General features: G+C 43.7%; 1 protein-coding gene across 1 annotated transcript; it reads left to right on the forward strand.

Moving 5' to 3' along the window:
* Positions 1-772: 772 nt before the first annotated feature.
* LOC112218060 (5-hydroxytryptamine receptor 1E-like) lies at positions 773-19,634 on the forward strand. The gene is made up of 2 exons (XM_024378658.2): positions 773-1,114; positions 18,355-19,634. Exon 2 carries the CDS (start codon positions 18,441-18,443, stop codon positions 19,560-19,562), a length of 1,122 nt encoding a protein of 373 aa, XP_024234426.1. The 5' UTR covers positions 773-1,114; positions 18,355-18,440; the 3' UTR covers positions 19,563-19,634.
* The last annotated feature ends 2,841 nt before the right edge of the window (positions 19,635-22,475 follow it).

Raw genomic sequence — 22,475 nt, forward strand, 5'->3', positions numbered from 1 at the left:
TGGGTCTCCAGATCTTCAAAAAGTTCTACAGCTGCACCATCGAGAGAATCCTGACCGGTTGCATCACCGCCTGGTATGGTAAGGCACTACAGAGGGTAGTGCGATCGGCCCATTACATCACTGGGGCCAAGCTTCCTGCCATTCAGGACCTATATACTAGGCGGTGTCAGAGGAAAGCCCCCAAAATTGTCAAAGACTCCAGTCACCCAAATCATAGACTGTTTTCTCTGCTACCGCACGGCAATCGGTACCGGTGCCCCTAAGTCTAGGACCAAAAGGCTCCTTAACAGCTTCTACCCCCAAGCTATAAGACTGCTGAACAGTTAATCAAATGGCCACCGGATTATTTACATTCACACCTCCCCCCATTCGTTTTTTACACTGCTTCTACTTGCTGTTTACTATCTATGCATTGTCACTTCACCCCTACCTGTACATGTACAAATTACCTCGACTAACATGTACCCTGCACATTGACTCTGTACAGGTACCCCCCTGTACATAGCCTCCTTACTGTTATTTTATTGTTTCTTTTTCGTTTGTTTTTGGTAAATATTTTCTTAACTCTTTCTTGAACTGCACTGTTGATTAAGGGCTTGTAAGTAAGGTCTACACTTGTATGACAAATAAAGTTTGATTTGATTTGATATTGCCTGGTCAATTTTTATGAGAACGCTCAACTGCTTCTAGCAAAAGGTGCCACCTAGTGTTTGCGTGCGTTTCATTCAAGTGCAACTCACTGACAACCTTGATATTTGTAAGGAGACGACAACTAAAACATCCAAGTGTCTGTAATAACCGGCAGAAAGATTTTTTAGGAGTTCTCCCGATAAACTCGGCAACTCATTTAGAACAATGAGATCAGTGCACTCCTATGTGCAGTGCTAATGTGGCGGATTATTCGAAGGTTCTGCAGACCCTCAGTGGAAAATCTTCAATTCGCAAATGTAAGGACACCTGATGAACGGTTCAGCGCGGTTCACCGCCGGAAATTGCGCTCAAAAACCTACTGGCTCGTTGAGGACAACCAACGTTCAACGGAGACAGATTTCTTCATTTACATCAAGAATTTGAAATGATGACGCTCCAAAAGAGTTTGGAAAAACGATACACGGTAAGCGATGCGTTGCGCGCAAAACTTACCAACACTTCTAAATGAGCACACTATACCTTTGTATTAGGATGTTGTAGTCAGACTGTAGTCTGATCAGTCACAGTTATCTGTATAGGTAAATGTTGCCTTCTTGGTTATCGACTGCTCGATTACGTTTAGAATAGCTGCATCTGGTTTCTTTGTAAATGTTAATTGTGGCGAAATTATCAATGAAAATGAACTTGTCTATGATCCAGCAAAAAACTAAATAATAATAATAATAAGGTATATCTGACCTCTTTAGATATTATCTGGCTTACTGTTTTTGGAATGACTTGTTCATTAACTTGAAGAACAAATTAATTTAGTATTTTCTCCTTCAGGGAATTTATGTTTTATTTATGTTTATGTTGAACTGTTTTAATATAATGAAAGGGATCAAGGGTGTATCCTTCCAGAAAAACAAAAATCTAAGATGAATGTGTTTTAATTGGACAATGCTCAACAGAATGCATGGAAAATCCCTTATCGTTCATAAAATTATGATTGTCCTTTTCATTGATGCGTAGGCCAATAGCCAATCATTGAAAAATTAGGCTATAGGCTCCAGGCTGTCTAGGAAATTTTAAATAAATGATTTCCCATTCCTTTATTGAATCGTATGTGAAAGTATGATATCGTAAAATAATCCAATAGAAATCGACTGATTCGTCCATATGTTTAACATAAAATCCCATACTTTATCCATGAGGGTTAATGAATAAAATGTCGATTTGGAACTTAAACAGATTCCTGCTTTAACCTTTAACTCGAAAAGTGAGTAAATGGAAATTAAACGGAAATAGTGTATTTCGAACTGAAATGACACCATGGGGAATTGTGTAGGAGAGACCGTGCCAGCGGTCACAATGGACTGCTGCACATCATTTTGTCAAGTTCGTAGTTCGTAATGGAGTGTGTGCGAGCGCGTACTAGTATCTGTGAGATCCAAAGCTTGGAGAGGGGGTTAGGGGTAGGCGTAGTAGCCTCTTTCATCCTTCTTCTGAGATCACCATTACATGCGTTTGCACTCTGTCCTGTAGATGATCTAAACAAAGGTTACATGTGACAGGAAAGATAACACAAATGTGTGGATCTTTGAATAGACATATGGCTCTGGCCTCAATAATTAAACTTTACCTTTACTAGCACTGGAAAAAGCACAGGAAAGAGAATAGGCATATGACTATGGTAATGCTTTACTTGCACACCAGGAACTTTTCACTGGGGTAGCTAATACAATCTTTGTACTAATACAATCTTTCTTTGGGGTGTTAATGCTAAAAATATTCTTAAGGGGGCTTCAGCACCTTCAAGCCCGTCCATGTTTACTAGATGAACACAGATAAACTCTGAGATGAGGGCATTCAGGCACTGGGAGGGCTTTGTCTCTTTTCATGAATCACCCTACATTTAGAATGAGATTGTGCTTAGCCTCACATGAATGATAGGAAAGTATTATGTCCTCTTTTCACATAAATCACCTAATGTTGTGTTTTCTCTCTGGATGATTAGGATAAATCATTAGTAACACCTACAGGTGTAGTACCTTACTTTTCTGCATGCCTTCCTCCTGCACTGTTTCGAGTAGATGTCCTGGATGGGAGGGAGCACGGTACCAGTGATTCACGGCACGCTGGACCTTGAGGTCATGAAAGGAGCAATTACCATATCAGGCTGTGATGCAATCGGTCAGGACACTTTCTTGATGATGGAGTTGGTGTCATGCAAAGCCACGCAGTTGTAGGTGAACAGGGAGTACAGCTGAGGACTGAGGACACACCCCTGGGGTGCCCCTGTGTTAAGAGTCAGTGTGGAGAAGGTGTTGTTGCCAGTCCTCACAGCCTGTGGTCTGCCCATCAGGAAGTCCTGATGGGCAGGAAGTTGAATGCTGAACAGTAGTCATTGAACAGCGTTCTCACATAGGTGTTCCTCTTGTCCAGATGTGTTATGGCCGTGTGAATAGCTATCGAAATGGCAACTACCGTGAATCTATTGGAGCGGTAGGCAAATTGTAGTGGGTCCAGTGTGCCTGGCATGCTGGCATTGATGTGGGCCATGACCAGCCCTTCAAAGCACTTCATGATGACCGAGGTGAGCCCGACTGGGTGATAGTCATTTGGGCATGTCACCTTGTTTTTCTTGGACACTGGGACAATCGTGGTCTCCTTAAAGCAGGTTGAGACTACAGCCCGGAACAGGTTGAAGATGTCCGAGAAGACACCTGCCAGCTGGTCAGCACACACTCTGAGGACGTGGCCAGCGATGCCATCTGGGCCAGCAGCTTTGTGAGTATTCACTCTTTTGAAAGGACTTGGTCATCCGGAGCAGCAAGTGTCTTCCTGGATGGCTCGGTATTGTGTGCCTCGAAGCGAGCAAAGAATGTGTTAAGCTCGTCTAGGAGGGAGGCTTCGGTGGTCACCGCACAGCTGGATTTGCCATTGTAGTCTGTGATAAGTTTGAGTCTGTATTGTCATTTTGCATCACTAATGGATTGCAGAGCTTTTACCTGCTTGCCTTGTACGTGTCGTGCGCCGCCGAGTCATTGGGGTTTGTTCTGCTGACATTAAATGCTGCAGTACGGGCTCTCAGCATTGTACAGATATTTCCGTTCATCCAGGGTTTTTGGTTGGGGTATGTCCGGATTGTTATTGTGGGTACAACACATTTCCTAATGAAGCTTTTGACTGACGATGTATGTGCCTCAATGTTGATGAATGAGTCCTGGGTGGATGAATCTTTGAACATATTCCAATCAGTTATGACTGCATCCCATATTATACTCTAGTCCCTATATAATGCACTACGTTATACCAGGGTTCTAGGGCTCTGATCAAAGTAGTGCAATTTGTAATAGGGTACCATTTGGGATGCACACCATGGGCTGTATTTTCGGCAAGTGTTAAACACACGTTAGTTTGCAATTTCGTCATGTTAAAAAAAAACGGAAGGTTCGACAATTTACCTGTCTAACATCAGCTTGCTTGCACTGAGGTGGGAGTTGTGGCAATATTTGAGGTGCGTCCTTAAAAACAAAACAATTTCATGCAGCACTAATAGGATGTTTTAAGACCCACGAAAGCAGGTCTAAACGGAAATAATATTGGTATGGATTTTTAGAGAGGAAGCACAGCCAATCCAGCTGTGATGCACAGTGCCCATAAAAGAGAGATGTGCCTTTTGTGCCAGTGAATCTCGTATTTAGAAACATAAAACAATTATTGTTTCTCCTCATTCCTGTATCACAGCAAATCCAATTAATCCAACATCCACACAAACAAACAGAGCTTGATTATGTATTCACGTCTGTAATTCTTATGCTCTACGGTTTAGGTTCTGCTATTCTGGCAGGGTGGGGATGTCTGCAATGACAAAAAACTATAACAAAAACAAGGAGATCAGGGGTATATGTACTAGATCAATGTCTTAGTGCTGCTGTGTGGCTGATTTCCCATTATGATCAAAATGTTATTACATTTTAGGAGCGGGAAGTCTTACCACCAGCCAAATGTATAACAGATAAGAGTTTAGTGCACTACTTTTGACCAGAACCCTATGGGTCGTGGTCAAAAGTAGTGCACTACAGTATATAGGGAATAGAAAGCCATTTGGAATGCAGACAGAGAGTTCTTATTGAGTAAAGTGAAACTTTCAATACTCATTCATTCTCTCCCAAGGAGGGACATTACACCTCTAACAGGCATTGAAGGCAATGAATAAAAAGTCTAATCTCCAAAACATTGTTCATAACAACTTTGACAGTGCATTTACAGTATAGTGACATTACTGCCTGGCGTTTGGAAGACAATCAAACAGGAGTTTATATCAATGCATTCTGAGGATTGTTACCCAGCTGAGTTGTGTTAAAAGTCCTACTCAAGTCTCCTTTTCAGCTCATTTATCACCTGATTTACTTAAAGTTCCAATGCAGTGGTATTTATCTCAACATCAAATCATTTCTGGGTAACAATTAAGTACCTTATTGTGAATATTTTCAATTAAAATGGCTAGGACTGTCTGGGAGTAGTCTGAGTTGGGAGGGGAAAACTGAAAACTAGCTGTTATTTGTCTAGTTACTAAGGCCTTAATTCCATCCCACCAAAACAGGCTGAGATTTCAGGCAGTCTTTTCAAACAGCTCTTACAATAAAATGGCATGATCATCATTTTCACAATTTCACAGTATTATTCCAACCTCATAGTGTGGAAATATACACTACATGGCCAAAGTATGTGGGCATGCCTTCAAATTAGTGGATTCGGCTATTTCAGCAACACCCGTTGAGCACACAGCCATGTAATCTCCATAAACAAACATTGGCAGTAGAATGGCCTGTACTGAAAACCTCAGTGACTTTCAACGTGGCACCGTCATGGAATGTCACCTTTCCAGCAAGTCAGTTCGTCAAATTTCTGCCCTGCTAGAGCTTTCCCGGTCAACTGTAAGTGCTGTTATTGTGATGTGGAAACGTCTAGGAGCAACAACGGCTCAGCCGTGAGGTGGTAGGCCACACAAGCTCACAGAACAGAACCACCGCGTGCTGAAGTGAGTAGTGCTTAAAAATCATCTGTTTTCGGTTGCAACACTCAACCGAAAACCGAGTTCCAAACTGCCTCTGGAAGCAACGTCAGCACAAGAACTGTTAGTCGGGAACTTCACGAAATGGGTTTCTTTGGCCGAGCAGCTGCACACAAGCCTAAGATCTCTGTGCGCAATGCCAAGTGTCGGCTGGAGTGGTGTAAAGCTCGCCGCCATTGAACTCTGGAGCAGTGGAAACACGTTCTCTGGAGTGATGAATCACGCTTCACCATCTGGCAGTCCAACAGATGAATCTGGGTTTGGCGGATGCCAGGAGAACGGTACCTGCCCGAATGCATAGTGCCAACTGTAAAGTTTGGTGGATGAGGAATAATGATCTGGGGCTGTTTTTCATGGTTTGGGTTAGGCCCCTTAGTTCTAGTGAAGGGAAATCTTAATGCTACAACATACAATTACATTCAAGACAACTCTGTGCTTTCAACTTTATGGCAACATTTTGGGGAAGGCCCTTTCCTGTTTCAGAATGGTCAATGCCCCGTGCACAAAGCAAGGTCCATACAGAAATGGTTTGTCGAGATCGGTCTGAAAGAACTTGACTGGCCTGCACAGATCCCTGACCTTAACCCCATTGAACACTTTCGGGATGAATTGTAACGCCGACTGAGAGCCAGGCCTAATTGCCCAACATCAGTGCCTCACTAATGCTCTTATGGCTGAATGGAAGCAAGTCCTCACAGCAATGATCCAACATCTAGAGGAAAACCTTCCCAGTAGAGTGGAGGCTGTTATGGCAGCAAAGGGGGGACCAACCTCATATTAATGTGTAAATAAACCACAGAAAAAACACGCCTTTGACTGCATTGGGCCTTTATCAAAAGGTACATCTCAATAGGTGGTCCATGTATCCTCATGTGACAAATGTGTGTGTGTGTGTGTAAAAATAATCACTGGAGGACGTCTTTAAAGATCCACCAAACATGCCGATTGGCTTGTGTGTTTTTAGAGAGCAATCACCGGAGCTGTTCAACCCATGATAGTGGGCAAATGGACTTCCTCAAATCAGGACATGGACAGTACCCCCTGCTGGTTGACCATCTGTTCCAAACTCAGTTTTAGACGAGACTAACTTTATGATCAAAATGATCCAATTTACACTTTATAGTCCATTTTGAAACTAGAGTAACTGTTTCGGACTCATATCGATGCCAATGTCATTTTCAAAGAGATTTTCAAAGGTAGTCATTCTTTAAAGCAGAGCAAAGACATGGAAGTGGCAGATGGGATTTCAGGACATGGACAGTACCCCCTGCTGGTTGACCATCTGTTCCTCCACAGCAAGATTTACATCACAACTTTGATATGGTGACATTAAGAAAAGTTAAACCCAAAAAGTTTAAACCAAAACATTCTGAGGACTGTTATCTGGCTGGATGGGTTTATGTGTGTTTAAATCTGAGTTGGCCTTCATCACTAAGCTAAGGACCCTGGGACTAAACACCTCCCTCTGCAACTGGACTTCCTGACGGGCCTCCCCATGTGATAAGGTTAGTTAACAACACATCCGCCACGCTGATCCTCAACATGAGGGCCCTTCAGGGGTGTGTGCTCAGTCCCCTCCTGTACTCCCTGTTCACCCACGACTGCACAGCCAGGCACGACTCCAACACCATCATTAAGTTTGCTGATGAAACAACAGTGGTAGGCCTGATCACCAACAACGATGAGACAGCCTATAGGGAGAAGGTCAGAGACCTGACCGTGTGGTGCAAGGACAACAACCTCTCCCTCAACGTGATCAAGACAAAGGAGATGATTGTGGACTACAGGAAAAGGAGGACCGAGCACGCCCCCATTCTCATCAACAGGGCTGTAGTGGAGCAGGTTGAGAGCTTCACGTTCCTTGGCGTCCACATCACCAACACACTAACATGGTCCAAGCACACCAAGACAGTCGTGAAGAGGGCACGACAAAATCTATTCCCAAAGATTTGGCATGGGTCCTCAGATCCTGAAAAGGTTTTACAGCTGCACCATCGAGAGCATCTTGGCGGGTTGCATCACTGCCTGGTATGGCAACTGCTCGGCCTCCGACCGCAAGGCACTACAGAGGGTAGTGCATACAGCCCAGTACGGGGCCATGCTTCCTGCCATCCAGGACCTCTATACCAGGCGGTGTCAGAGGAAGGCCCTAAAAATTGTCAAAGACTCCAGCCATCCTAGTCATAGACTGTTCTCTCTGCTACCGCACAGGAAGCGGTACCAGAGAGCCAAGTGAAGGTCCAAGAGGCTTCTAAACAGCTTCTACCCCCAAGCCATAAGACTCAAATGGCTACCCAGACTATTTGCATTGCAAATGTCCTTGTTTTTAAAAGAAAAGCACATTTTGTTGTCCATTAAAATAACATCAAATTGATCAGAAATACAGTGTAGACATTGTTAATGTTGTAAATGACTATTGTAGCTGGAAATGGGTGATTTCTTTATTGAATATGTACATAGGCGTAGCCTCCCTATAGGCTGTCTCAAGTTTATCATTTTAAAAGGCTAATTGATCATTTATGTTAGCACAGCTGAAAACTGTTGTCCTCATTAAAGACTAGTTGAGTATCTGGAGCATCAGCATTTCTGGGCTCGATTACAGGCTCAAAATGGCCAGAAGCAAAGAACTTTCTTCTGAAAGTTCATTGTCCTCAACTGGCAACATCAAGTCCTCCACTGGCAGCTTCATTAAATAGTACCCGCAAAACACCAGTCTCAATTTCAACAGTGAAGAGGCGACTCTGGGAAGCTGGCCTTCTAGGCAGAGTTTCTCTGTCCAGTGTCGGTGTTCTTTTGCCCATCTTAATCTTTTCCTTTTATTGGCCAGTCTGAGATATGTTTTTTTCTTTGCAACTCTGCCTAGTAGGCAAGCATCCCGGAGTCTCCTCTTCACTGTTGACATTGAGTCTGGTGTTTTGCAGGTACTATTCAATGAAGCTGCCAGTTGAGGACTTGAGAGCGTCTGTTTCTCAAACTAGACACTCTAATGTACTTGTCCTCTTACTCAGCCCCAGTTGCACCGGGGCCTCCCATTCCTCTTTCTATTCTGGTTAGAGCCAGTTTGCGCTATTCTGTGAAGGGAGTAGTACACAGCGTTGTATGAGATCTTCAGTTTCTTGGCAATTTCACACATGGAATAGCCTTCCTTTCTCAGAACAAGAATAGACTGACGAGTTTCAGAAGAAAGTTCTTGTTTTTAACCATTTTGAGCCTGTAATCGAACCCACAAATGCTGATGCTCAACTAGTCTAAAGTTTTATTGGCAGTTTTTTTGCTTCTTTAATCAGGACAACAGTTTTCAGCTGAGTTAACATAATTGCAAAATGGTTTTCTAATGATCAATTAGCCTTTTAAAATGATAAACGTGGATTAGCTAACACAACATGCCATTGGAACACAGGAGTGATGGTTGCTAATAATGGGCCTCTGTTTGTAGATATTTCATAAAAATCTGCCAATCTGCCATTAGTCATTTACAACAATAACAATGTCTACACTGTATTTCTGATCAATTTGATGTTACAGTGCCTTGCGAAAGTATTCGGCCCCCTTGAACTTTGCGACCTTTTGCCACATTTCAGGCTTCAAACATAAAGATATAAAACTGTATTTTTTTGTGAAGAATCAACAACAAGTGGGACACAATCATGAAGTGGAACGACATTTATTGGGTATTTCAAACTTTTTTAACAAATCAAAAACTGAAAAATTGGGCGTGCAAAATTATTCAGCCCCTTTACTTTCAGTGCAGCAAACTCTCTCCAGAAGTTCAGTGAGGATCTCTGAATGATCCAATGTTAACCTAAATGACTAATGATGACAAATACAATCCACCTGTGTGTAATCAAGTCTCCGTATAAATGCACCTGCACTGTGATAGTCTCAGAGGTCCGTTAAAAGCGCAGAGAGCATCATGAAGAACAAGGAACACACCAGGCAGGTCCGAGATACTGTTGTGAAGAAGTTTAAAGCCGGATTTGGATACAAAAAGATTTCCCAAGCTTTAAACATCCCAAGGAGCACTGTGCAAGCGATAATATTGAAATGGAAGGAGTATCAGACCACTGCAAATCTACCAAGACCTGGCCGTCCCTCTAAACTTTCAGCTCATACAAGGAGAAGACTGATCAGAGATGCAGCCAAGAGGCCCATGATCACTCTGGATGAACTGCAGAGATCTACAGCTGAGGTGGGAGACTCTGTCCATAGGACAACAATCAGTCGTATATTGCACAAATCTGGCCTTTATGGAAGAGTGGCAAGAAGAAAGCCATTTCTTAAAGATATCCATAAAAAGTGTTGTTTAAAGTTTGCCACAAGCCACCTGGGAGACACACCAAACATGTGGAAGAAGGTGCTCTGGTCAGATGAAACCAAAATTGAACTTTTTGGCAACAATGCAAAACGTTATGTTTGGCATAAAAGCAACACAGCTCATCACCCCGAACACACTATCCCCACTGTCAAACATGGTGGTGGCAGCATCATGGTTTGGGCCTGCTTTTCTTCAGCAGGGACAGGGAAGATGGTTAAAATTTATGGGAAGATGGATGGAGCCAAATACAGGACCATTCTGGAAGAAAACCTGATGGAGTCTGCAAAAGACCTGAGACTGGGACGGAGATTTGTCTTCCAACAAGACAATGATCCAAAACAAAATCTACAATGGAATGGTTCAAAAATAAACATATCCAGGTGTTAAAATGGCCAAGTCAATGTCCAGACCTGAATCCAATCGAGAATCTGTGGAAAGAACTGAAAACTGCTGTTCACAAATGCTCTCCATCCAACCTCACTGAGCTCGAGCTGTTTTGCAAGGAGGAATGGGAAAATATTTCAGTCTCTCGATGTGCAAAACTGATAGAGACATACCCCAAGCGACTTACAGCTGTAATCGCAGCAAAAGGTGGCGCTACAAAGTATTAACTTAAGGGGGCTGAATAATTTTGCACGCCCAATTTTTCAGTTTTTGATTTGTTAAAAAAGTTTGAAATATCCAATAAATGTCGTTCCACTTCATGATTGTGTCCCACTTGTTGTTGATTCTTCACAAAAAAATACAGTTTTATATCTTTATGTTTGAAGCCTGAAATGTGGCAAAAGGTCGCAAAGTTCAAGGGGGCCGAATACTTTCGCAAGGCACTGTATTTTAATGGACAAAAAATGTGCTTTTCTTTCAAAAACAAGGACATTTCTAAGTGACCCCAACCTTTTGAACGGTAGTGTACATAATTACCTCAATTACCTCAACACCGGTGCCCCCGCACATTGACACATTGACTCTGTACCGGTATCCCCTGTATACCTGTACCCCCTTGTTATTCTTATCTCTTACTTTTTGTAGGTATTTTCTTAAAACTGCATTGTTGGTTAAGGGCTTGTACGTAAGCATTTCACTGTTGTATTAGGCGCATGTGACAAATACCATTTTATTTGACATAGTACTGTAGACTTGTCGGACCCTGGAAATTACAAGATGCTCTCTGCCCCAACTTTGACAGTGCATTCATATGGTGACATTACTACCTGATGTTTTGATGACAAGCTAAACTATTATGATCAGAAACAGGAGTTAAAACCAAACTATTTGAAGATTGTGATCTGGGATGTGTTTAAATTAGAGCCATGGCAGTGGCATCATTGTGATTTCAGCACCATGGATAGCACTCCATATATCATTGTCTGTCCCACTCTCCATCCAACCAAGATTTACATCCTGAAAGCAATTGTCAATCAATGTCTGTGTGAAAGACTAGGTGAATGTGGGGACAGAGGCCTCTGCATCGATCAATGTCCTCCTCCTTACACAGTAATATATTGTTCCTGTGGTTCCATCTTAAATGCTCTCAGCTGATTGTTATATTACCTGTTCTTGGCTACCTTGAGAAAATATGGTGTTTCCATTCATGATCTCATGGTTCAGGAGTGAATTATTGGCCAGTTGTTTATTTATTTTTTTGTGTTTAAGGCGGTCACATTTGATCTGTTGCTTTTGTGGGTGGGTACATCAGTTGCATTTAAACTGGAAATGAATTGTCTTCTTGACAAATAGAATTGTCATCCCTCCATACACAGCCTTTCAGAAACTTTAAGAGTCCCAAAATACCACTTATTCTTCCTCTACCAAAGCCAAGAATCGGTTAACCAGTTTTCCCCATAAATATATGATCTCTCCCCTGTCCATTTGTATCTGTCATGCAGAGTTGTCCCTTCGCATGGTCCATCATATTCAGAGCCTGTTTCTGTGTCTCAAATGGCACTCTATTCCCTATGTAGTGTACTTTTGATTTGCCATTTGGTACTCACAATGTGTCTCAGCTCCCTAATGGTCAAAATGCATTCCAGAGCAGGAGGCTAGTGGGTGGAATAGAGGTGCAAGTAATATGTCTGGATGTCATAACGTATCTAATTGGATATGAAATGGAAATGGAGATACATTTGACCTCTCCTTTCACCTACAGGTGTGGGATCTTAATTTGACCAGTTTCTCACAGCAGGAAAATAATCCTGCAGCAACAGGAAATGTGGATTATAATGAATGGAAATTAATTAATTTGATACATTTTTAGTTGGGGCAAATCAAGTCTGTAATTTTTAAGTGGAAAATACAAACTACTGCAACAGCAGGGTGATCAAATTAAGATCCTACACCTGTATCATTTTTCCATTTCTATTTCCTGTCATCTCTTTGCTCCAGGCTGTTATTTGTTCCACTCATCAGGTACCCCTGTCTATCTCTATTAATGTCCCCTTTTCCAACAACAGGCTTAGCAAAGAGATCATTAACGGGTTTGAATGATTGAATCGGATCATTATTGGCTACAGTGTATGTTGATGATGGTTTGTTCACCCACAACTTGATATACAGAGCCACAGGGACCTGGCAGTTTTATAATAATGCAAGATCACCATTGCAATCTCCACTCCTGAAAGGTCATCCATTCCCTGGTGAGATGATAGCTGAGTAATAGCATCATTTGCCGACTTCCTGAGTGTGATTTGCCTGGCTCCGTACAAAATTAAGCACAGTCAGCGTAGTCAGTGAGTGATTTAGATGTCGTCCATCAGTCTTCTACCTCGAATGTGCCAAAGCTGTAAAAGAAAATGTCTACATCCCAAATGGCAACCTATTCCCTATGTAGTGCACTATTTTTGACCAAGCCCTATGGGGAATAGGGTGCCATTTGGGACGTAGACAGTGTGTTCTATCACAAACTGGTCTCTGGGCAAGTCATAGGATTTGGTAGGTAAATATATTCCCTCCATTTAGTATGATATATTACGTTAGGTTGCATTATGAATGGAATAGCGGTCATACAATATCATACGAATTGGAGGATGTATAGTATCACACGTCTTACCTAACCATACAATATAATACAAATTGGAGGATGTATAGTATCACACGTCTTACCTAGTCGAACAATATAATACGAATTGGAGGATGTAACTTATCATACGTTGGCAGATGTATAGTAGAGGACGTATAGTTTTATACGTCTTTCTCTGAGACCAGGTTACTTGTTGCGTTGTAACAAATTGTCACGACTTCCGCCGAAGTTGGTGTCTCTCCTTGTTCGGGCGGCGCTCGGCGGTTGTTGTCACCGGCTTTCTAGCTGCCACCGATCCATGTTTCTTTTTTCCATTTATTATATCTTGAGTGTACTCACCTGGATCCCATTACATTATTATTATTTCCCTATTTAACCCTCTGGTTCCCATTATGTTTTGTGTGTGATTATTCCTGGTTTGTGTTAGTCGTTTTGTGTTAGGGTTTGTTATCCCTGCGTGGATTATTTTGGCAGATTTTTATTTTTCCAAATAAAGTACATTATTTTACTCAGTTCAGCCACTGAGGCCCCTCGTGATCAGTTTTTTTTTTTCCCTCGCTTTTTTTTCTTCCCTCGTGATCAGTTTTTTTTTTTTCAACCAAAGTTGCCCATCCATGGTCTATCCATGCCCATCCATGGCCCATCCATGGTCTTTTTTCAACCAAAGTTGCCCATCCATGGTCTAAAGTTACTACACCATGAGTACATCATACATCTTGATGTACTCATCAAATAGGTATAGTATTAGCGCTCTGATTTACATTCATTTGCCATTTTCCTGGCCTACTCTTGTCTCTTTATCTGAAACGGCCAAACTGCAGGATTTGTGCCCATATCTAGAAAGATCAGCATAACATTGGATATGTGATGCTGCAGCTGCCCTCAGTAATGCGTTGGTCCATATTTTCAGCTTCTGTTTTTGCCGGGTAGACAGGTCATAGACTTGGGTTAGCATAGGTCATGTGAAAGAGATATGTGCCTTTTGAGGTTTTTGTTGTTGTAACTTCCTTCCCAGTAGAAGCGAATGAGTCCAAAGCAGAGTTATTTCAGTCACTGAAACAGAGTTTTGCGTTAGATTTGAGAGGGACTTGGTGCTCTTCAGAGGGATGACTAAATGCGTCTTTAATTCCCATTTTAGTCCCGTGTTTAATGACACCCTTGCAGCAACTTTGCTTGAATCAGAGGGGGAAATACTCCAAAGGGGGAAAATGATTGTTTGGTGTGTGAGAACCTTTTGATGTTTGAAGCCCTCAAAGCCCTACGGATTCTATCTCAATACAAAGTGATGGGAGTGTTTGAGACATGCTTTCATTTCCCCGGGAAGGTAAAGTATAGTAAAGCAAGGGGTGTTCAAATGGCATTATATCATAACTAGGTCAATGAGAGGAAATGGGTCACATTATTCTCTAGTACACACTACACACAACAACACGCAGAGTAAAGGAGTGTCATGTTCAATTGAGTGATATCTTTATTGTGCCAATATGCAATTATGCATTCTCAAGAAATATGAAAAGTCTTTTGAAGAAGTGGTTGCCGGTTGTTGTGTAAAGATCCTTGCGACATGGGGGTGTGCATTATCATGCTGAAACATGAGGTGATGGCGGCGGATGAATGGCACGACAATGAGCCTCAGGATCTCGTATCTAATTGCCATCGATAAAATGCAATTGTGTTCGTTGTCTATAGCTTATGCCTGCCAATACCATAATCCCACCGCCACCATGGGGCACTCTGTTCACAACAATGACATCAGCAAACCGCTCTCCCACACGACGCCATATACGCTGTCTGCCATCTGCCCGTTACAATTGAAACCAGGATTAATCTGTGAAGAGCACACTTCTCAAGTGTGCCAGTGGCCATCAAGCATTTGCCCACTGAAGTAGGTTACGATGCCGAACTGCAGTCAAGACCCTCGTTCGGACAACGAGCACGCAGATAAGCTTCCCTGAGACTGTTTCTGACAGACATTTCTGACAGAAATTCTTTGCTTGTGCAAACCCACAGTTCATTAGCTGTCTGGGTAGCTGGTCTCAGACGATCCCGCAGGTGAAGAAGCCGGTTGTGGAGGTCCTAGACTGGCGTCGTTATACGTGGTCTGCGGTTTTGAGGCCAGTTGGACATACTGCCAAATTCCCTAAATGACGTGGGAGGCGGCTTATGGTAGAGAAATTAACATGAAATTCTCTGGCAACAGCTCTGGTGGGCATTCCCGCAGTTAGCATGCCAATTGCATGCTCCCTCAAAACTTAAGACATTTTGACATTGTGTTGTGTGACAAAACGGCACATTTTAGAGTGGCCTTTTATTGTCCCCAGCACAAGGGCACCTGTGTAATGATCATGCTGTTTAATAAGCTTCTTGGCAAATGAGAAATGCACACTAACAGGGATGTAAGCTTTATTGTATTGAACATTTCTTGGATCTTTTATTTCCATGAATCATGGGACCAACACTTTACATATTGCGTTTTATATTTTTTGTTCAGTGTATTTTGAGTCATACTTTAATAAAATATCAGGCTCACAGGGATGTCTTTTAAAGCCATGGATAAAAGCAAAATGTGCTGTCTCTTTACTCTGCTCTACCATGGTATGACAGTGGTGTGCTGAGACCTTTTTCCCTCAGCGGAAATGGCCTTTCAGATGCCAGACTGAGCGGTGACATGAAATGGCTCTGAGGGGGAGGCAGTAGGATGTATTGCACACACACACCTCTGTATTCTCCCAGAGAATGCTTGACAGGTTAAGCCTGTGATGACTCACCTTCGGATGAGTGGAAAGCAATTTTGAAAGGTACTGTATTCTTTGAAAAGCAACTTTCAGGTCTCTGCACACCTCCAATGTTGACTAAATGGTAATACGAACTAAGGCATGTTTTACTGGTACTTCCAAAGTAAGTGAGATGATATTTTTCAAATAGAGATGTATTATGAATTTAGGGGTTTTCTTTTTTTTCTCTCCACTCTCCTTTCCCTCTACTCCCACCAAGTGGATAGTCTTAGTAACTAGTTACATTCTGTTTTACTGGCTCATGCAAATCGTTATCAGCAGGGTACAAGACTGAGGATTTTGTTTATTTTCAGTATGGAACCCAGGCTAAATCAAATAAAGAACTAGGGCTATCTTCTGTATACCACCCTTATCTTGTCACAACACAACTGATTGGCTCAAAAGCATTAAGAAGGAAAGAAATTCCACAAATTAACATTATTGCTATATACGTATATATTCAACTGGTGAAAGTTAATTGTTATATGACTAAGGGGAAAAAATACCCTATTAGGGTGTGGTGCCTCACCTTAAGTTCTCATTGTTATTTTACAACTGTATCAGTCTATGACCTTAGTTGCTCTGCCTCATGTTGAGTTAGACAGACAGATGTCCAGGACTAATTTGCACACGGCTAATTCACACCATGCCCTGGCTTGGCCCACCTGTCATGTTTATATTGACTCAGCTGAGGTGTGCGTTAAGAGGTGCATTAAGGGGCAGTAGTGAACCATGTCCATGCTGACAGCTACCATTGAAATGTTCTGTCTACCTGGTCTAGCTTAGGTTTGCGTCCTAAATAGCACCATATTCCCTACATAGTACCATGGGGTTCTGGTCAGAAGTAGTGCACTATTTACAGAATAGGGTGCCACTTGGGATACATGTCCTTCAGCAGTCTCATGCCTGCTTGCAGATATAAAGCCCAATATTTCTGCCTCTCAGAGAGGATGAAAGAGATTGTATGAGACACAGTGGGGCAAAAAAGTATTTAGTCAGCCACCAATTGTGCAAGTTCTCCCACTTCTGGAGACTGGCTAGGCCACTCCAGGACCTTAAAATGCTTCTTACGAAGCCACTCCTTCGTTGCCCGGGCGGTGTGTTTGGGATCATTGTCATGCTGAAAGATGGTAGGCTTTGTTACTTTGGTCCCAGCTCTCTGCAGGTCATTCACTACATCCCCCCGTGTGGTTCTGGGATTTTTGCTCACCGTTCTTGTGATCATTTTGACCCCACGGGGTGAGATCTTGCGTGGAGCCCCAGATCGAGGGAGATTATCAGTGGTCTTGTATGTCTTCCATTTCCTAATAATTGCTCCCACAGTTGATTTCTTCAAACCAAGCTGCTTACCTATTGCAGATTCAGTCTTCCCAGCCTGGTGCAGGTCTACAATTTTGTTTCTGGTGTCCTTTGACAGCTCTTTGGCCTTGGCCATAGTGGAGTTTGGAGTGTGACTGTTTGAGGTTGTGGACAGGTGTCTTTTATACTGATAACAAGTTCAAACAGGTGCCATTAATACAGGTAACGAGTGGAGAACAGAGGAGCCTCTTAAAGAAGAGGTTACAGGTCTGTGAGAGCCAGAAATCTTGCTTGTTTGTAGGTGACCAAATACTTGCAAATAAATTCATAAAAAATCCTACAATGTGTTTTTCTGGATTTTTTTTCTCATTTTGTCTGTCATAGTTGAAGTGTACCTATGATGAAAATTACATGCCTCTCTCATCTTTTTAAGTGGAATAACTTGCACAATTGGTGGCTGACTAAATACTTTTTTTGCCCCACTGTAGATAAGCCTTAGAGCGATATGCCTCATTTACACTTGCCCCATTGCTACATTCACTCACTGTAACATAGATGATTCTCTTTATTCTCTGTCTCAACAGTTTGCGCCTTATTAACTTTTTGTAAGAAGCAATTACTTTGTCAGATTGTAGGGTATTTTATGTTGGATAGAATTGGAAATCTGGTACAGTAAAATATCTTTATATGTCAGTGAAGTACTGGAGGGTCAAATGAATGTTTTATGGAACAGTGTTTAATTACAGACAAAAAAAATAAAAATGCTGTGATAATTAGCGGTGTGGACTCTACTTTAGGAATTCTCCCCTCGGTTTTATAACTACTCTCTGTGTTAAGTGGTTTTTCATCTCCCAAATGACATTGCTTAAAGATTCCAGAGTATAAGTCCGAACCCTTCAACCTTCAGAAGCTCAATTACTGCTGTGGGCTGCACTAGTTCACCTTGATTGTCAGTCATTATCCTATTTTATAACAACCCCCAATAACCAAGGGCGCCTTCGATTCGAAAGGCAGGTGAAAAATACTAATTTAATGTTTGCCAGAGCAAATAATCTTTGTGCCTTCTATTGTGTAGCAGCTATTGCAAAATATATACAATATATAATGATGTCTAGTGTGCTTGTTAGAAGTCTTATAAAGTATCCTAGTGAAAAACACATTTTCACCAAGGTCTCTGTGATGGTGTAAAATATTTGTTCAGAAAAAAATCATATTTATGCACTTTTTTTGTGTGTTACAGAGAGGCCTTTGACCCATAGTGTGGATCATCCTATCGTTGGGAGAGATTGTATCCAGCAGAAGGGGGAGATCTGGCCCTGTCCGGAGATGGAGATGGAAAGGTACCATGGGGACAGCTCCACAGGGCCCAACATCACCAACAGCACAGGAGCCCCAGCCAGCGCTCTCCCAGCGGTGCTGGTTACAGACAGGATGGTGGTGCTGGTAGTTCTACTAGGGCTCCTCACCCTCCTCACTGCGCTGGTCAACGGTGCCGTCATCACAGCCATCTGCACCACCAAGAAGCTCCACCTACCTGCCAACTACCTCATCTGCTCGCTGGCGTTCACAGACTTTCTGGTGTCTATCCTGGTGATGCCAGTCAGCATCCTCTACATCGCCACAGAGACCTGGTCATTGGGCCAGGTGGTGTGTGAGGCCTGGCTGAGCGTGGACATGACTTGCTGCACCTGCTCCATCCTGCACCTGTGTGTCATAGCGCTGGACCGCTACTGGGCTATCACCAAGGCCATCGAGTACGCCCGCAAGAGGTCGGCCCGCCGGGCAGCTGTCATGGTGGGCATCATCTGGGTCATCTCAGTCTTCATATCTATACCGCCCCTCTTCTGGAGATACAGGCCCGGTAGCCATGGCCCAAAACAGTGCATCATACAGCACAACCATGTGGGCTACACCATTTACTCCACTTTTGGGGCATTTTACATCCCCATGACCCTTATTCTCATATTGTACTATAGGATTTACAATGCCGCAAAGACACTTTACCAGAAACGGGTCTCGTCGCGGCACCTGAGCAGCCAGAACTCTCTAAACCACTGCCGTGTGGCACACACCTTCTGTGTATCGGACCTGTCCACCTCGGACCCCACTCTGGAGTTTGACAGGCTCAATGTCACCATCCGTATCCCCTCATTTGAGACAGAGATGGAGGCGGCAGATGAGAGGCACCAGATCTGTACCTCCCGGGAGAGGAAGGCAGCACGTATCCTGGGCCTCATCCTCGGGGCTTTTATCCTCTGCTGGATGCCTTTCTTTCTGAAGGAGCTTCTTGTAGGCTTACAGGTCATAACTGCCACGCCACATGTATCTGACTTCTTAACCTGGCTGGGCTACTTCAACTCACTCATTAACCCTCTCCTTTACACCAGCTTCAATGAGGATTTTAAGTTGGCCTTTAAGAAACTGCTCAGACGAAAGGAGCATGCATAGGTTTGCAGGCCCAGGTTAAACGTACAGTGTTGTCCCATCAGAGAATGTATTAGGGAAAGTTACATGCAGTGTGTCCATTGGCTATATGATTTGTGTGATGTTGTGAGTTTCTAAATAAAAGTCTTTAATGATCTGCTTCTTATTCTTTGCTGAAACACAAACTTTGACCAAGAATAATCATGGCCCATAAATGCACATCCATATACAAAGACAAACAATCAGGTCCAAAATGATTTGCCCCCTTGATAAAGATGAGCAGTAAATATATAATACCAATACTGAGCTACAGTATACTGTATGCTCCAAAAAAAATGAATTTGATCTGTCACGTTCATTGGAATGAATATCGGACCAAGGCGCAGCGGATGTTGAGTTCCACATAATTTTAATGATAAAGTGAAACTTAACAAAGACAAAAATAAACAATAAACAAACAACGAACCGTGACTACAGAGATGCTACGTACTACGTGCTGCCTCTAATTGGGAATCATACACAATCACCAACATAGAAAAACAAATCTAGAACCCCACAGAAATAATAAACTAGACTAACCCCCCAGTCACACCCTGACCTACTCTACCATAGAAAATATGGACTCTATGGTCAGGATGTGACATGATCCTAATACAATTGCTCAGAAAAAAAGATTTTGTTTTACAGGTAATAAGCCTTTTTCTAAAATGTTATATGAGATTGGAGAACACGCTGGTAGGGATCTTAGACCATTCCTCCATACAGAATCTTTACAGATCCTTGAAATCCTTCATCTGCACTTATGGACTGCAATCTTCAATTAAAACCACAGGTGGGAGACAGTCTGGAGACATTGCAAAATGTAGATTTTTGTGGTCAATTTTGATGTGTGCTTAGGGTTATTGTCTTGCTGGAAGATCAACTTGCTGTCACGCTCTGACCTTTAATATCTCTGTTTTCTTTATATTTTGGTTAGGTCAGTGTGTGAAGAGGGTGGGTATGCTAGTTTTGTATTGTCTAGGGTTTTTGTATGTCTAGGGGTTTGGTAGGTCTAGGTAATATGTATGCCTATGGTGGCCTGATATGGTTCCCAAATCAGAGGCAGCTGTTTATCATTGTCTCTGATTGGGGATCATATTTAGGTTGCCATTTTCCCTTTTGTGTTTGTGGGTTCTTATTCTATGTTTAGTTGCCTGTCTGCACTACTCGTATTAGCTTCACGGTTCGTTTTGGTATTTTGTTAGTTTGTTCAGTGTTCATTCATTAATAAAATAATGTACGAATGAATGTATGAATGTACGCATACCACCCTGCACCTTGGTCTCCTTCGTACGACGGCAGTGACAGAAGAACCCACCATAAAACGACCAAGCAGCGTGGCCAGGAGGAATGGACATGGGAAGAGATTCTGGATGGAGCTGGACCCTGGACGCAGCTGGGGGAGTATCGCCTTCTGAGGGAAGAAATAGAGGCAGCGAAAACGGAGTGGCGATATTACGAGGAGAAACAAACAAGGCAAGCACGAGAGGCAGCCCCAAGAATGTTTTTTGGGGGGGCACACGAGGAGATTGGCTGAGTCAGGTTGGAGACCTAAGCCAACTCCTCGTGCTTACCGTGGGGAGCGTGTGACTGGTCAGGCACCGTGTTATGCAGAGATGCGCACGGTGTCTCCAGTTCGCATTCATAGCCCGGTGCGCTCTATTCCAGCTCCTCGCATTTGCCGGGCTAGAATGGGCATCCAGCCAGGATGCACTGGGCCAGCTCTACGTTCCAGATCTCCAGTGCGTCTCCACGGCCCAGTGTATCCTGTGCCTCCTCCCCGCACTCGCCCTGAGGTGCGTGTCCCCAGCCCGGTACCACCAGTGCCGGCACCACGCACCAGGTATCCAGTGCGCCTCCACAGTCCAGAGCTTCTGGCGACAGTACCCAGTCCAGAGCTTCCGGCGACAGCTCCCAGTCCGGAACCTCCAACGACGGGCCACAGCCCGAATCCTCCAGCGACGGGCCACAGTCCGGAACCTCCAGCGACCGGCCACAGTCCGTAGCCTCCAGCGACGATCCCCAGTCCGGAGCCTCCAGCGACGATCCCCAGTCCGGAGCCTCCAGCGACGATCCCCAATCTGGAGACTCCAGCGACGATCCCCAGTCCGGAGACTCCAGCGACGATCCCCAGTCCGGAGACTCCAGACGATCCCCAGTCCGGAGACTCCAGCGACGATCCCCAGTCCGGAGACTTCTGCGACGATCCCCAGTCCGGAGACTCCAGTGACGATCCCCAGTCCGGAGCCTCCAACGACGGTTCCCAGTCCGGGACCTCCAGCGACGGTCCCCAGTCCGGGGCCTCCAGCGACGGTCCCCAGTCCGGGACCTCCAGCGACGGTCCCCAGTCCGGGACCTCCAGCGATGGTCCCCAGTCCGGGGCCTCCAGCGACGGTCCCCAGTCCGGGGTCTCCGGTGATGATCCGCAGTTCAGAGCCTCCGGCGATGATCCACGGTCCGGTGTTGCAAAGGCGGAGGGATCAGAGTAAGGAGGGGTGGCTGCATCCAGAACCGGAGCCGCCACCCCAACACTCCCCTATAGGTTTAGGTTTGCGGCCGGGAGTCCGCACCTTTGGGGGGAGGCTAGGTCAGGGTGTGACGAGGGTGGGTTTGCTAGTTGTGTATTGTCTAGGGTTTTTGTGTCTAGGGGTTTGGTAGGTCTAGGTAATATGTATGTCTATGGTGGCCTGATATGGTTCCCAATCAGAGGCAGCTGTTTATCGTTGTCTCTGATTGGGGATCATATTTAGGTTGCCATTTTTCCTTTTGTGTTTGTGGGTTCTTATTCTATATTTAGTTGCCTGTCTGCACTATTCGTATTAGCTTCACTGTTCGTTTTGGTATTTTGTTCATTTGTTCAGTGTTCAATCATTAATAAAAGAAGAATGTACTCATACC

This window comes from Oncorhynchus tshawytscha, linkage group LG18 (genome assembly GCF_018296145.1).
Source record: "Oncorhynchus tshawytscha isolate Ot180627B linkage group LG18, Otsh_v2.0, whole genome shotgun sequence".
Classification (NCBI taxonomy): domain Eukaryota; kingdom Metazoa; phylum Chordata; class Actinopteri; order Salmoniformes; family Salmonidae; genus Oncorhynchus; species Oncorhynchus tshawytscha.

Bases quoted from the DNA above. Each gene is read 5' to 3' on its own strand.
- LOC112218060 (XM_024378658.2), top strand. From the start codon at position 18,441: ATGGAGATGGAAAGGTACCATGGGGACAGCTCCACAGGGCCCAACATC.